We start from the raw sequence: 16,364 nt of genomic DNA on the forward strand, positions 1-16,364 counted from the left end.
GCAAAGCACAGATCAATAAAAAAACTTCAAAGAAATCCCACCAATAGTTTGTGCTCAAGAGTCCAAAACGATGCGGACGAAGAAGTGACAAACGGCCTATAATTCAAAGTCGGCCCAAAAACTTCTATCATATCATGGTTTTTATTTTGCCTCCAAACTGACTCAAGAACAGGAAGACAAATAATACAGTCAACCTTTTTCATTAGTGTCTGACAACAGCATCAACTGGTCCCGTCGAAATTTAACCGTCCCTTTCCTGCTAAATCAGCTCGACTCGACTGATTCCCCGGGAGAATCCCGCGTTGAAACCAGCTGAGGGACTAGTTGGTGTTGGACCGGGTGATGGTGTCGGGCATTGGTCCATATAGGGTATATCGTCGTCGTCGCCAGGGCGTAATGTGCCCAGAGCGCCAAGATCAAGATACAGGCTTCGCGGCTTCCTGTTATTGTTTGTTCCATTTCGAATTGGCACGTGGTCAGGACTCTGGTCTTCTAACGATATGCTCGCACTGTATTCTGAAACTGATGGAAGATGCGATAAATCAAACGACAAGAACTACAAAGACAAGACAGATGTTTAACTATCATAGTGTGTGATACTCAAGGCATTAATACTTCACTGTAGATCATTGCTTGTCTAATCAAGTCTGCCTTAGGTAAACTGAAAGTGCTGACCAAAAGCTTTAGACACAAAGCAGGATCCAATCCCCCAAAGTATTTTTTGAAAGAGATCTGTTAACATGGCTGTTATATAAGCAGGGAAAAGCACTTTTTGAGGGTAAATCCTTACATCTGGGATTAAGCGGGGATGAACCATTACCTGTTGTCCAAAAAGCAGCGTTTTTGCAACTGCCTTAAAGTATTCAAGCTATAAAAGCGTCCCAAATGAAGACGAGGGAAATAGGATAATATGTTTTTTTCAAAGAAAGATTTCAAACCTTATACATAAAAACTTTCTGTAATAGAGAAGATATCCTTTGGATACACAGTAACAATTTTGAAGTGACCAGCTTTAATCCACACAATTTTTAATAGTAATACCGTAGTGTTGAAGCAATGATCTGGCCTGTGACTGTACTCGTCACAGAAAAATTGCTGCCTGATTTTGTTGTGTATAATTCTTATTCTAAAATCAATTTTTCTGTTGAACTCGGCCGAGATATATCTCGGTCAAACTGTTTTTAATCTGAATGAAGTTGAAAGGAATATAACATTACCTGCTTGTGACTTTGGCCTGCCAAAGGTTGAGAAACGATTTTCCATCTGAAAGACAATTGACAACGTTTGATATGATTTAAGAACTCCGCTCCTACAATGGGCCAGAATTGGAATTATATTTGCAATGGCCTATGAATGAGACCAGAACATTGTCAAGTGAGACCAGACCATTGCCTGTGATTGAGGCTTCAATTAAGCAATGGCCCATGAATGAGACCAGACCATTGCCTGTGATTGAGGCTTCAATCAAGCAATGGCCCATGAATGAGACCAGACCATTGCCTGTGATTGAGGCTCAAATCAAGCAATGAGACCAGACCATTGCCTGTGATTGAGGCTTCAATCAAGCAATGGCCCATGAATGAGACCAGACCATTGCCTGTGATTGAGGCTCAAATCAAGCAATGAGACCAGACCATTAGACTATAGAGGTATACCTCTGAATGAGCCAACCCCAAATGTTAGCCACATCTAAGTCTGGCTATTTTCAGGGTGTAGCTGGCTATGTTACATACCGGTATGATGGAGACTGGTGACTCTGCCGTTTCCATACCAAGATTCTCTGTGCCCTCACTTGGGAATGTTGTCGGCAGTTTTCCATTTGTGCTAGTCTGACTTGGGGGTGGTGCAGATTCTCGTGCTTGGTAGCACCTGTTGAAATAGAACGGGAATAATACTCTTTATTTCCATCACCAATGCAATAAATAAACAATACACAAAACTCTCAGAATGATATTTTTGATCAAAAAATATTTGATGCTGCCAGATTTTTGAAAAAGGTTGTCCCATTGCATGTTAATTTCAACAGTGCACATGTGCCAAAGTGAAAGGACGGATGAAGTGAGTGCAAAACCTAGATGTGAAGTGAGGAATGCACTACTTTAAACTGGGAATTTGTGCAGAGCGGAGAAATTCCAATCATATGTCCATTTTTACTGAATATGTTGCTTTTTAATTTCAGATTTAGAAGAGGACCTGTTTCAACGGATATGGTCAGCCAACAAAGTCAAACACAATAAGTCATCACACAATATTTTGTACTCACAGTCAGTTCTAAAGTGTTAAACCAGCATGTAATCGAAGTGTTACAATTTTTCACTATCAATTCTAATTAATGGATCAGGTGAACTGGGGAAAGGTCACAAGGTCAAACGATTTTTGTGAAATCTGATTGACACATAATTACATTTTACTTATAATTGTGTTGATATACATGTACTATAATCAGACTGAACTAGTTGTAGTTGAATGATGGGGACTTAACATTAGGCATTTAACATTGAACTACTGAATGATCTGAACAGCAAATCTTTCCAACTGATTTGCGAGATTTGACTTCTATTATTTCAAGCAAACTGTTCAAAACAGAAAAAGTTGAGCAAAATGTTCGACAGGTAAAATGTATGGTTTGGTATCAATGGAAATAATTGAATATTTACATTAAAGGAAATTCACACAAGCATTTGGTGCAGCCAATTAAGTACACAAAATACAATAACAGAAACATCACATATAAACAAAGTGAAATGAGATGATGGATGGATAAGGATCACTTGATGATGAGTACAATTTGTTATCTTCTTCTATAAACAGAAAAAAACAGAATTGAAATATTTTTAAGAAAAATTATGAAATAAAGTTGTGATCCATGATCAATGGCAAGAAGGGCTGCGAATCAATAAGCAATGACCAGGTTATACTGCCACTATCAGGGATGTTTTGAGGTCAGATGCAGGCATAGCCTAGCTATCAATGCATGCAAATCGCATGATGAATCAAGCTAAAATTAAGTAATACATTTTAGGCATACATGTCAATAAAACAGGATTTGTGCAGCGTTACTGAAACTGATGACAAAATGCAATGTACTGGGACTGTAAGGAGTGAAAATGGTGAATGAAATAAGATTTTGAGCGAAATTACAACAGCTGAGTAAGAGAGAAATCACTTGAATGAGAGTTGTTCCAAAAAGCCAAACAAAACTTCAAAATGAATGATAATTATGACAACAAGATACCACAGAGATCATGCAATATTGAAATATTGGGATTGAGGGACTACCTTTCATTCTGGTCTAGTCATAAGGTACTCATGGCCAGCATGTCACACTTACTGTACTCATACCCATAGTAGAGTACTTGAGCCTGTCTGGATTGAAATAAATTGATACATCGGTGATTTGATTAATTGGCTAATGCTGAACCAATAGGAACACTGCCATTTTCTGATTGGTTGAATTCAAATCTACTGCTAGCACATTGGTTGGGCATGGCTGTCTCCTCACAATCATTGAGCTTCACTGATTGGTTGGGGACTTTGATTGGTCAAGCAGCATTGATAAGGATCAGTGACGGGATACATTTTCACCAATCAAACCATCACTACACCAAACAGAAAAAGCTTATCACTGATTGGCCAATCTTCAACCAATCATACAAAAGCTGGACACTGATTGGATATTTACTATCTCTACTATTCAGCCAATCATAAATCAATGAGTATGCTAAATGATTTGTTGACGCTCCTTTCCAGATCATCACAGCATCTGAAATCAAAGATACCAGAATTGTTTAGAGGACAGAAAAAGAAACCTACAAGCATAAGGGAAAAACATTTATGATGAACATCAGTGACTCGAGACACCTTTTTAGACAGGTTTGATCATTGAATGTGCAATGACTATCAAGTTAGTCAGGCCAAGTTCTTGGTTTAGTAAATGGTTTGCTCTCATCAATGGCCATTAAAGTAAGGCCTTCAGAAGACAGTGTGACACACATTCTACAAAACCAAGATAAAAAAAATGGTAAACTTTTCTCAAAAAGTCAAATGCCGAATATGTGAAAACCGAAGTGGTTTACCATAGAATTTCTTACAGTAGAAAAATTTATTAAGATTGGACTTGATACCCACAACTTGATAAATCAAACAGTTGGCCTATTGTTTGCCAAAACAATGAATGCTACAGCTGTTCTTGCCAAAGTATACTCACTATCTCTTCTCTTACAAATAGTAGTCCAAGATAAGCTCGATAGGTACGATACATCAACATCAGATATCAGGTAAAAAAAACCTCTCATAAGAAGCCAGATCGCATCGTTTTTTTTTCCACAAGTATTTCTACTATCAAAAACAAGTTCGAGGTCATAGATCTGTTTTGTAGCTGCGGTTCAGTTGTTACAGATTCCACTCTGACAAGTATTTAGAAAAACACAACACGATCGAATTGATTTGTACAGCTACGCTAACCAAACATTTACAACCTCGCTCGAGATATGCTCATTTTTCATGACATCACGAATACCACAAGTCGGTGAATAAACATACTGGTCTTCATTTTTGTGATTCCCGTGTTTCTCACGCACCTATGCTGTTACCTCTGTTCCTGACAGTTCGGCAATCATCCATACATGAACCAATTGGTATGCTTGTTGATTTGTATGTTGAACTTATACGACAAGCTTCTTTTCCTTCAAATTCTCGTCAGACAAAAAAGCACAAAAAATATCATCAATTATAGTTCCAAGTGTTTTGAGCTTAAGTTGCTTTTCAATGTTACTTGTGAATTCCATACTTTTTATGTTTTGGTTGAACATGACCATTTAGTGCTCACCATCATTGACATAGTTGCCGCCAGCATCTTGCTTCATACAAGACTCCTGAGTGTTCAACCCCAAAATCTTACATTTGTGTACCAACAGGAAGGATGTTTTCACTGCCTGAGCATGAAGAATTTGCAAAGAAAACAAGTTAGCCCAAGCTGTGGACAAGGGAATTGTATACAGTGGATTCGATATCAAGATTGGCTGACCATCATGACCTTGTGACCTTTGAAGCAGCTGCTGGCAGCTAGAGTTAGGAAAGGACATCCTCCTCTAGAAAGCCTTTGGATTGTTCTCTAGTCTTATACACACTCACAGATTGTGATGAAGGAATGATTCAAAGCCCTGCTGAGGGAGGAGGTAAAGGAATGGTTGCATGACCAGAAGGCTCATGGTCTAATCCTTAACCCACTTCTAAATTCTCAACATTGAAGCTGCAAACCAACACAATGGGTGATATGAATAAAGACTAGCAAATGCTTTTATCTAAAACTTCATGTACATATGCACTAGGCCTTTCTGTACAAAATTGAAGTAAAAGCATTTGCTAGTCTTTATTCATTATCTACTTTCCTCTCCCAGGCAGCGTCTTACAGATTACATTCAAGCAGGCGAGATATGAATCCTTTCAAATGAATTGGTCTGTAAATCAGTATAAGTTTCGAAGCCCTGAAGCTCCAAAGTAATGATCTACTCAACTTCTTGTTTTGAAACAAAAGACAACAACTTGAGGCAATCGATCTGGTCAGTGATTTACAACAATTTGTCAAGTTCGCGGTAAATTAAAGGTTCTGGTAAGGAAGAGGTACCTTTTGAAAAAAGCAGCTATCTTGAATTTAGAACATCAAAGTTGCTATATCATGGAAAAACTAGTATTGGTATAAAAGAACTCAGTTTTTTTCTATAGATGTAGATGTAAAAAGTTGACTTTGATTTACTAGGGTATACCTGGTGAGTATGCAATACCTCCTGGCCAAGCAACTCTTCTGGCAAAACCTAACACCAGTATTCAATGAAAACTTGAAAGGTCTTGAATTGACTCTTTAAGAAAAACGATGTTTATAGGATGAAAAAGTTCAGACGTAAAAATTGAAAACAGCAATGGTTTTTAACCAAAGGATTTCAGTTTCTTTATAAACATCCCGAGAGCAAGGAAACTGCAAAAATAATGCACCAGATGGAAAACATTTGAATCAAAATGTCTAAAAACATACTTCAAAGAGAAGAGGTAAAGAAGTTGACTTGCGCTGAAAAGAATCATTTTATGGCTCCTCAAAATACATGAACACAATTGTATCTATGGATGCAAAGAGTTAAAACCATTTTAATATGGAGCTGAAAAGATTTTTGTTTGTTGCCAACCATTTTGAACAGGTTGTTTTTAATACTGTAAGAACAAAAAACAGTTCAATTGGTGAACCCTAGAGTAACCACTTAGATTTTACCTGGCTCTTTTCGAATTTGACCTTCACCCGGACTCTTCTCGAATAGCAAAACTCCAAGTATTTCTGTCAGAAATTGAACATATATATTTGAGTTATCATCTCAAACTTGCGGATAGTAACTGCTGGGGGTAGGATACCAAGAATGATAAACGTGAACTTCTCCAATCTTATTCAAGAACCGCCTCACCAGAGATTCGATAGGTCTAAGAGTTGCAAAGACCAGGTACGATGATAAAATGCCAGGAAAATTTATTCCACCTGCAATCATTTTCCAAGTAAAAACATCACATCTAGATTTGTACAGGGATTTTTATTTATATTTCACTAGATGTAGACTGGGCTGTTTGATAATTGGAGCCAGAAGCGAAAAATTCTACAGCCAAACTAAGGCCAAAGTAAAAAGTTTCCAGTTGTATTTCATTGCCCATTTGAAAAAAATGAGGAAGGGAAGAGTACTCCGAAGAGGTAGATTCAAAAGTTTGTTTCAGTGAATCCCTGGCAATGATCAAAGTGCTTTGGAATCGCACTTTTAAAGAGACTTTTAGGTGACACACTCTAAAGCAAGAAACTTAATACAAAAAGAAGAAAGTTGCCTGGAAGGGATTTACACACCCACAACTTGCACAGCGTCTAGTGCAATGTTCCTGCGTGTGTCCATTTGTGCCTGTTGTTCTCATACCACTGATCTCAAGTAATGCACTGAGGACTTTGAAGAATCAGCACCACATGGCAAAAACTGGACAAAATTTGAAAATACCAAGTTCCGTTCAGTTAAAGAGAGCTACACCAAGCCAGAAACTCGAGGAATCTTCCCATAGCCTAAATGGCCATTGGGGATGTTAAGTTTACTACTGGGTCTGTTTTTCATGTTTCTCTTCCTTATCTTGACGTCTTGGATGTCTTCATCAAGAGAGAGAGTAAAATCTCTAACGATATCCCGTAGCTCACTGTGCTGTTAACTCTTTCAGTGCCCAGGATTTGGGCATTTTTGGGCATTGTCACTACCCAAAATCTCACAAAAATAATTGAGATACACTCATCAAAATTCTTCAAAACCTTTGTCTTTACCTCCTGTTTCAATAAAACAGCAGTAATAAGTAGGGGCATACTAGGATTATGTTCTAAATTTTTTTGAGGGAGTGGTATTTTTGGCCGATTTTCACCATTTTTCACCTAAAATGAGGGGTGGCAAACCCCACCCCACCCTCTCAGTCGAAAAAATTATTCAATTTGGACGCCCCAGGCCAGAGAAACCATATGAACCACATTTGAGTAGCTGGGGACATCTGGTGTCGTCTGGAGGAACTAAAATACCTTAATATTTAGGACGTACATGTACGTCCTTGGCACTGAAAGAGTTAACAGCGCTTCAAAACTACCACTGTTTTTCTGGTTAAATATTCGTAAATCGAGTAAATCATGTTTGAGATCATTGGAAACAATTTCACGCTCTATCACCAGCATTTTTTAAAGCTTCCATGCTACAGGTTCAGTCAAGACATCCTTTTTCTCGTCAATCTAACATCAGTTTACCACAACCAGATTCAACCTCAGTAAACAGGTTATAGTTTACATCGGAATTGCGATCATGCAGGCATGATGTATCTGGTCACAGGGACCCCCCAAGCTTATAACGTTAGGAAAGGGATACATATATTACACACTCTGGACACAACCGCAGAATGAAGCATAGTGACCCCTTAGTAATATAACTTATGAAAGGAACGGTATGCCTAAGTTTATCTGGAAGTATTCTAACAAACAAAATATCATCACAGATGCCAAACACATGAGCAATATTGATACAGAAACCAATTAATATCCAATGTCGACTAATAGCCAGATCACTGATATGGATTCTGGGCTAGTTGGTTGAGAAATTGCATCTTGATCACATCCTGGGCAAGACTGATGGGTTTATGTTATCAGTAAGATAGCACAGGAATAGCATACAGAACCAGATGGTATGTGGTAATGAGCTCGATATCAGCAATAAACCATATACTACCAGAATCAATCAATCCATTTTGGCAATTATTATATTTTAAAGAAACTGCTCAGGAAAACCAAATTGTCTAATTAGCCATCAAGTGGACCATGCTGCAGGGCATCAACAAGTCTTGATCACCAAGGGGAAATTTACATCTTATCATGTCTTCAATGGAAAGGTTCTACTAAATATAGGAGTATAAAGGCATGAGAGTCAGGATGTCAAGAAACTGGTTTGAGGAGACTGCACATTATTCGTGGACTGATCAATCACAAGAGATTTCAAAGGACAGACGGATAACCACAACCAGAAAAGATCGCCCAACCCATGCAACATGAGATGAATGTCAATTCATGCATATCCATTACACCATCATTTATTCACCACTAAATACATCAATATGTAACTTACATGTTTCTACCATCCACAAATGAAACCACCTTTCTGAAGAAAGCATTAAGTAAAAAATAATATTAGCCTTCAAATTTGAAATTAATTTTGTTCTTCTTCAGCCACTACCACAAGATTGGTCAAACAAATGTGACATAGGAATCTCAGAACAGGAGACTCTAGAGAGAGGTCAGACAGGTTACCGATAATGTATAGTTCCAGTGCAACGGGGTGACTAAGGGATGCATTCAATAGGCGATGTTACAGTTACAGAGTGTCTAAGTCCTTTTTCTGATGCATTCCAGTCATACCATCTGAGGAACCAGACACCTCATACACCTTCAGTAGTTCCAGCGACCTCACCATTGGGCTTTGATACTGCACTTTACTCAGTTGGCACCCACCAGTTGCACCGTCCTGAGTTCGGGACCAACAACTTGCTCTGAAATAGAACTTATTGGGACAACAGGGAGGCACTTAGTTAAGCTGCCTAATTATATGGCCCCTCCTGAGCTCACCTAAGAGTACAATGCGCCTAACTTTTTCACAGGTTCTGAGTAATTTCTACGTAAGAACACCTCATCACCAATATGTCTCAGTTAACTGTTCAGACTGCATGTGCTAATGTGTAAGTGTACTACTTTTTAAAAATTGTCTTTGATCTTTTCTGGAGGAGAATAGTTGCCTTGATTGAAAGCAAGGGGATCCTTGTTCAAAATGCAATGGCTTTGCTGCATCTTAAGATGAAAGTTTCTGTCCACTGTACACGGGAGCCTATTATGGTCTGGCTTCCAAACATATCACAGGGCTTGGGTAACATTCTTAATACCAGCTCTATGCATTGGTGTTCAAGAACAAATGTATTGACGATCTGTCACTTCAACAACTCGGCCAGAAGCATGTGCTCACTTCGGTCAACACTTATGAGAGTAAGTAGTAACTGAATATGAATAGTTGATGTTGGTGCCCTTCTACATGGTAATGTGTGGAGCGGCGGCCCTTCTCATATCTCTGATGTCAGCATCTTGAAATACAAGGTTCTGGCAATATAGTATGCCATGTAACATAATATATAGTTCTCCAGAAAGTGAATGCACCAGAAACAAATCTCTAAGAGAATATACTTTGTGTTTGACTAAAATTAATTTTTTGGCAACATTGAGCAAAAAAGGCTTCAGTAACTTCATTGTTGTTTGCAAAGTATAGCAAAAAGTATGCATTAGCAAAAGTATTGGTCCTCATTCACTATCTGGATGAAATATCCACTAAAAAAATGCCTTATACGTTTTCATCAGGAATCAGGATTTCGGAACAGGAATGGAAAATATGATTTGGCAGTGATGGGTCCAGTGGTAAAGTGTTTGTGTCAATTGTTAATTAATGGTACTTAACACATTGTATAATAGTCTCCTGAAAAAGGGCATGCAAGAAATTAAGGTCATTGCATCAACAATCAAGCAATTACGTTTCACATTTATGATATCAAAGTCATCGGCAATGATCAATGCTCAGAAACCTGTATTTAAGGAAAACAGTGACATTGACAGAATTACAGATGTTACAGTGAAACCTTTACAGCATCAACAACAAGGTACATACTTGTTTCTTGCAGTGACTGACACTGAACGAACTGTTTGTTATGTCAGAGCACACAAAGCATTCAATTCTGAAACATCTTGCAAGTGTTCCAAGTAAACGATCATAATTAATTAAGGAATATTTGTTTGTATTTATTAATGTTTGTTTGCGAGACAACAGAAGCATGCATAGAAAGGGTGTGGAAGTTGTTACCTTTTGCTAGGTTTCAAGCTAAAATCCGTGCACCAGCCGCGATTCTTGTACCTGAAGAAAACGATGTTAGAAAGCAACTGGTTAGTAAAGCAAGCGATAACAAACATGATGACGACAACATGAAATTGTCTGACGAAGACACGAAACTGTTCGACAGGATATGGACATAGTGATAACCATTACCCTATCATACATTTAACCCTTTGGATTTGGATATCCACATCTATCCCACCCACCTCTCTCAGCAGAAGTCACAAAAGTGGCCTTCTCATTCTATCACAAGATTTGAGGCGGATATAACAGAAACAATAGCCCTCTTGTTTCTTCCTACTCTGTAGCAGCCTTGATCTTGGTGTCTTTTTTAACACGCAATATGATATAACTAAGACCAATCTATATGTTGTAGAGACCCTTCAAATGCCGTAAAAATTAGAAGACAGTGGAGGAAAGTTGTTACAATGTCTAATTCATAATGAAATTGGCCATTTTTCTTCATGATTTTCTTAAGACTATTTCTTTAAGCAAAGTAGTATTGACCCGACTTATCCTCAGTCTTTGGCTTACATACCCATGAAATGAAATGATGACACTAGTTACGTGAAATGACCCACACAATTAATCATGCTTTTAAAACACTATCCAAATTCAACTACTGTTCTCGTCAAAGGTAACATCCCTACATGCACACAACATTTGTGTATAGCATTCTTCATTCATGCCTGCAGCATGTTTCATGCAGACCAGAGCTGTGCACAACAAGGGATGTTGCTCTGGAACAGTATATACAGTGCAACTGATGTCAAAGTCCTCGTGCAGGATCTATAAACAATCGAATGGGTAGTTCATTGTGTTAAATTGAAATGTTATATTTTAAAATATAACATTTGAATGCTAAATTGATACAAAACTGTGTGACAACCAAATGTATGCAGGTTGTTATAACAGGTATAAGGGTTTGTGCAGGTTTTTGTAACATTTTCTAGGGACTTTGAAATTTGTCAGCTAATTGCACATCAACATCCACAGGATATAACATGGCCTATTTACATGTTATGGCGCCCATGTAATTATTCTTTACATGGTATTGATGTAATATTATGGCTTGTTCAAAGTATCGTAATTAAAATGTAAGTGTTTTTGTAGGCATGAACATGTGATGTTTATTAAAATTGGCTGTGTAGCTCAAAACATTGGTACGAGGAAGAAGTGTTTTGCTATGCAAACAATCTAATTTTGAAATGAGGAAGTTTTTTTGGTAGAACAACAAATGCATTGTTGGACTACTCTGACAATTGGACATTATCGCTACAAGATACTTGAAATAGTTTACATGAAGTAATTGGGTTCAAAATGCAAAGGTTTAGGGTGTAATGTAGAAGACACAGCAAACTAACCAGAGGCCAGGTCACCCTAGGGGAGTGTTCGTATTTGCTTTGATTGGTCACAACCAAAACACAACATAGTATCTGCCAAATTCAAATAAGCCCTCACAGTAATCTCACCTTTATATTGACAAATTTAAAAAATGTAAATTTCTGAAGACAATGGGTTAAAATATTATCTGAGACAGCATACTAACCCTTGTCGTCATTCAAAGAGATCTGTCTGTGTTTGCTCAAACCAAATACCATCATATCGCTTTGCCAAATCTGAAGATGCCCTCCAAATGAAATCTGGGCGTTTTATCTGAGGTCACCCTGAGGGAAATGTGTTTGCTTTGATAAGTTTCTATCAAACCACAACATATTATTGGTTAATGATAGGTGGACCCAGTAGCAGTATTTATTGAGCTCTAAAGATTGTTTTCTGTCTACACATCTAATGTGTTTGTTGGCGGAAAATGACTCAGGGCTTGACACAGAATGTAAGAATGGGCATGGAATGGGTGGAGATGTTATCTCTGATAGTTTCCTGGATGAGTTGGAAGGTTATCTTTGAGACTTCCTGGATGAGTTGTACTTGTATGACAAGATGTTTTTATCGGTTGGATCCGAGTCTGAACGATTTTCCACCAAGCCCACAAGTCACATCAGTCTTCGACAAAAGCATAAATAATGGCTTTGCCAACTCATAGTCTTCATCATCACTCATCATCATCATCTTCAGGATATCATAGTCGACCATTGATGTTACACCTGCTTTGAATGTATTTTCACCAGTTGAACCAGAAGTTGCTCAATAGCAAAGACAGAAGAAAGTACAAAGCTCTATGCAAGTAGATGACAAGTTCTCAGCAGTTAGAACAGTGCGACAGAACACAGAAAGACCAGTCACACCAAAAGCAGTTTGCGTTTACCGACACATTTTTCATAGTTCTGGTGGGCATTGGTCCAACATGTTTGGGCCTTGACAGAAAGATACACAATAACACTACCACACACACCTTAGACTACACTTATTTTTTCTAATGAGCTTGAATGTATACCTTAATGACTTAAGCTATTAGAGAGAAAGGTGAAACTGGATATGTCTTACATCTGTGCCAGAAACAATAGGCCTCCCCTATCTGTTTGTATATACTGCCTCCAGACATACAACTGAAACCTTAAACATCTATTGTTCTTGTAACAATGTCCCAAAGAGCTAAAAACCTTATGAAACCAAACCCCACATTTCTTGCAGACAGCATCCTGAACCTCATGATCTTAGTCTTCATAGTTCTTGCAAGAAGACGAAGACAGTTATATGCACAATGGAAGATGTACGTTTGGACAAACAAAGGATTTGTAGCCTACCTTTGAGTAAGAAAGACATGCGTAAACAAATTCTTTTCCGCCTCATCTGCTACATTTGCTCACATTCTTTTCCTTCATTCTAGCAAGGATATTAATGGCACCACAAAAATACGATTTTGTTTACTAGTAGCTGCATCTTATAGTACTACATCCAGAAATTGGTATTCTTGGTGCTTTGGCATCATCAACAATATGGTTGTTGCTTTGCCACCACCAGGAATATGATTCTTGCTTTACCATCATCAAGAATATGGTTGTTGCTTTGCCATCATCTAGAATATGGTTGTTGCTTTGCCACTACCAGGAATAAGATTCTTGCTTTGCCATCATCTAGAATATGATTCTTGCTTTGCCATCATCTAGAATATGATTCTTGCTTTACCATCACCTAGAATATGATTCTTGCTTTGCCATCATCTAGAACTGATATAGTTGTTGCTTTGCCACTACCAGGAATAAAATTCTTGCTTTGCCATCATCTAGAATATGATTCTTGCTTTGCCATCATCTAGAATATGATTCTTGCTTTGCCATCATCTAGAATATGATTCTTGCTTTACCATCACCTAGAATACGATTCTTGCTTTGCCACCACCTGAAATGTGGCTGTTGCTTTGCCATCAACCAGAATACGGTTTGTGCTTTGCCATCATCTCGAATGTGGCAAGTGCTTCGCCATCAACCAAAATATGGTTGTTGCATCACCACGTGGAATATGGTTGTTGCTTTGCCATCAAAATTGAAATTTAGCAGTTAACAGTAATGTTTAGCAGCATCTTAACTAGCACAGTCTTCCAAACCAAATACCCATGCACGCAGCTCAGTTACAATATTCTTAAGCAAGCAAATATATTGATCCCAGCTTGATGAGTGGGTTATTGCTTTCCCGGAATGCAGACTGCGATGACCCATCATTTTCATCTAAATGCATCAAAGGAACGATTCAGAACCCCTCTCAGCATCTCATTTCATCCACTTGACCAACCCTACATATTTTCAATAAATAACCTTGGTATATTCTGCAAGGCAATGTTGATTCCAATGAAGCATGCCTGCTTTCTCAAGTTATGTGAATCAGCGTACAGTACTCTTCAATGCAATCAATTTGTATCAAAAGCCATGACCATAGTATTCTTTCGATATAAACACAAGTTGAGCGCGGGCATCTGAAAATAGGTTCCCCGATTGACTTTGCCGAGGGCGGTTCAACAATCTGATGAGATTTACGCACTAACTCGCGTGGGTACGATTTCCACCTAAGAAAACATGCAAAAACTTCATTGAGAGAAAAAACGTAGAAGTTTGCTTGCTCTGGAGATATCTCGCTGACACATGTACACGGTTGTAGTACAGCGTGTAGGACCACCATTGTTGGCAAAATAACATCACTACTACCAGGGTACAAGGTGAGGAGTGGCAACACGATCGTGTGATAGTGAAAGCATAACCTTTTGTGAATTTTGGATTCAAGCTGCAACCTCATTTTAACATTATGAAACACCTTGGTAGCTTGAAAGCAGTAATGAGTGAATGAGCTGTGAGCATAATTGTCCCTTTTTAACTTCTGACAAATCGCAGAATTTCTTGCTTTGAAGTTTACTATGAAATTGGTAAATAGCGAAACATCATCTCCACAGCAATAAAATGTAAATCGGTTTTGTCTGTCACTGCAGGTATTCCCAAGGAAAAACAAGCTGCTTTGAGGTAAACTACTTCATTCAAATGAAGATTTACTCAACTTTTAGGAATGTTTCCAAAGGTTTTTATGTATGTCTCTTCAAATGAATGTTTCAGAGAGCGTACTACCTGAGGAATTCAGTCTAATGGCCCTTGTACATGTTTTTCCCCAAGTAACATTTAAATCAAGTTTCCTCTAAACAGTTTACAAGTCAGAACAGCAGATCTTTATACCAAGAGGATGAAGATATACCCTGCTCTGAAGGCACACCTGTACCAATTGAACATCTGATAACGTGAGCCAAGGGGCTGACCAGTTACCAGCAAATCAAAACATGCATTTTGGTAAATATTCCCAGGTATCGACAAAAGCTACAGCTTTTTAGCTCCATATTGCCGAAGCTCTTGCTGACTGCACCATTCTGAACATGACTGGATAAGATGTTGTAGTTGTGGGATAAAAGCCTAATTCAGGTACCATCAAATTTGTCAAGAGTTCCCCATCTTCAAATTGGGTCAGGGTGAGGTCCAGGTACTCCAATCCGACCTTGGAGAGCTGTTGGATGATTGAAATACTTGTAGTGGGATAAAATTCAAGATGAAACAAAGCATGGTGCTTGTTAAGAGTTCCATCTCTTCAAATGTGGCAAGGGTACTCCAAGCTGACCTTGGAGGGCTGTTTGGAGAAGGAATGATAATTTGCCATTCAGATGATTGTGGTTCCTTAAGTGTGCTGTGGTCTTCTCTGTGGCAGCTTATCATCAATACCTCAGTAACTTTTTACTGATAATTCTGGGAAACCACGTTTTTGCTCCAGGTACCTTGTGCATTCTACAGTATCAAAGTATTCAACATAACAGGGATGCTGCTAAAGGTAGTCCATGTTTCGATTGGTTGTGATGATAAGGGCAATTGGTCAACTGTCCACCATTCAGATAAGACATTTCCAGTGATGAAAACTAACCATACTAGATACAATAGCATACAAGAATAAGCCAACCACTAAGTAAACCACAGGAAAATCCAATTTTAAACAAAATGCTATATCCTGCTTGCAGTTTGCTCAGCTTGCATAAGTATCAGCTGATTGCTAATTGAAGCACTGGCATTTTGCCTTGCAAAAGTAATCTTTCCTTCAACTAACAACATTGCCTCTAAAACTAATAACTAAAGTATAGTGGATATAGGGTTTCCCCACAAAGGTTCTTGAATTCCATTTCATGTTCAGCATGGCTAAAGTAAATGATGAATGACGAGCTTTTCTTCTGAGTGAAGATTCATCTCAAGTTGTTTTGCATTTTGCAAGGGAACTGTACATATTGGCATGGCACAGGCAAGATAAAGTGAAATGCACTTTAGTAATCAATCTCATTTGATAAGTTAGCAAATCATTCAAAATTTGAAGGAGCTGGGTTCAAAGTAGTTTCCCACAACAACAGTATCAGCAATAGTATCAGAGAGATATCGACTGATGAGTTCGAATACCAACAACATGCAACCAAACTCAAGAAGTAAGATT

General features: G+C 38.2%; 1 protein-coding gene across 5 annotated transcripts in view; it reads right to left on the minus strand.

Moving 5' to 3' along the window:
* Positions 1-130: 130 nt before the first annotated feature.
* Positions 131-16,364, minus strand: part of LOC135485462 (uncharacterized) — a 39,497-nt gene continuing 23,263 nt past the window's right edge. The window contains exons 3-8 of one of the 5 annotated variants that reach the window (XM_064767491.1): positions 10,434-10,484; positions 8,664-8,696; positions 1,734-1,869; positions 1,218-1,263; positions 939-956; positions 386-522 (exon numbers count right to left, since the gene is read on the minus strand). In XM_064767491.1, the coding sequence (XP_064623561.1) occupies positions 940-956; positions 1,218-1,263; positions 1,734-1,869; positions 8,664-8,696; positions 10,434-10,484 (283 nt within the window). In that variant the 3' untranslated portion in view covers positions 386-522; position 939. Of the gene's footprint in view, positions 523-938; positions 957-1,217; positions 1,264-1,733; positions 1,870-8,663; positions 8,697-10,034; positions 10,053-10,433; positions 10,485-16,364 lie in introns of all 5 variants that reach the window. The other 4 variants (XM_064767487.1, XM_064767488.1, XM_064767489.1 and 1 more) reach the window with 4 other exon arrangements.

This window comes from Lineus longissimus, chromosome 3 (assembly GCF_910592395.1).
Source record: "Lineus longissimus chromosome 3, tnLinLong1.2, whole genome shotgun sequence".
NCBI classification, from domain to species: domain Eukaryota; kingdom Metazoa; phylum Nemertea; class Pilidiophora; order Heteronemertea; family Lineidae; genus Lineus; species Lineus longissimus.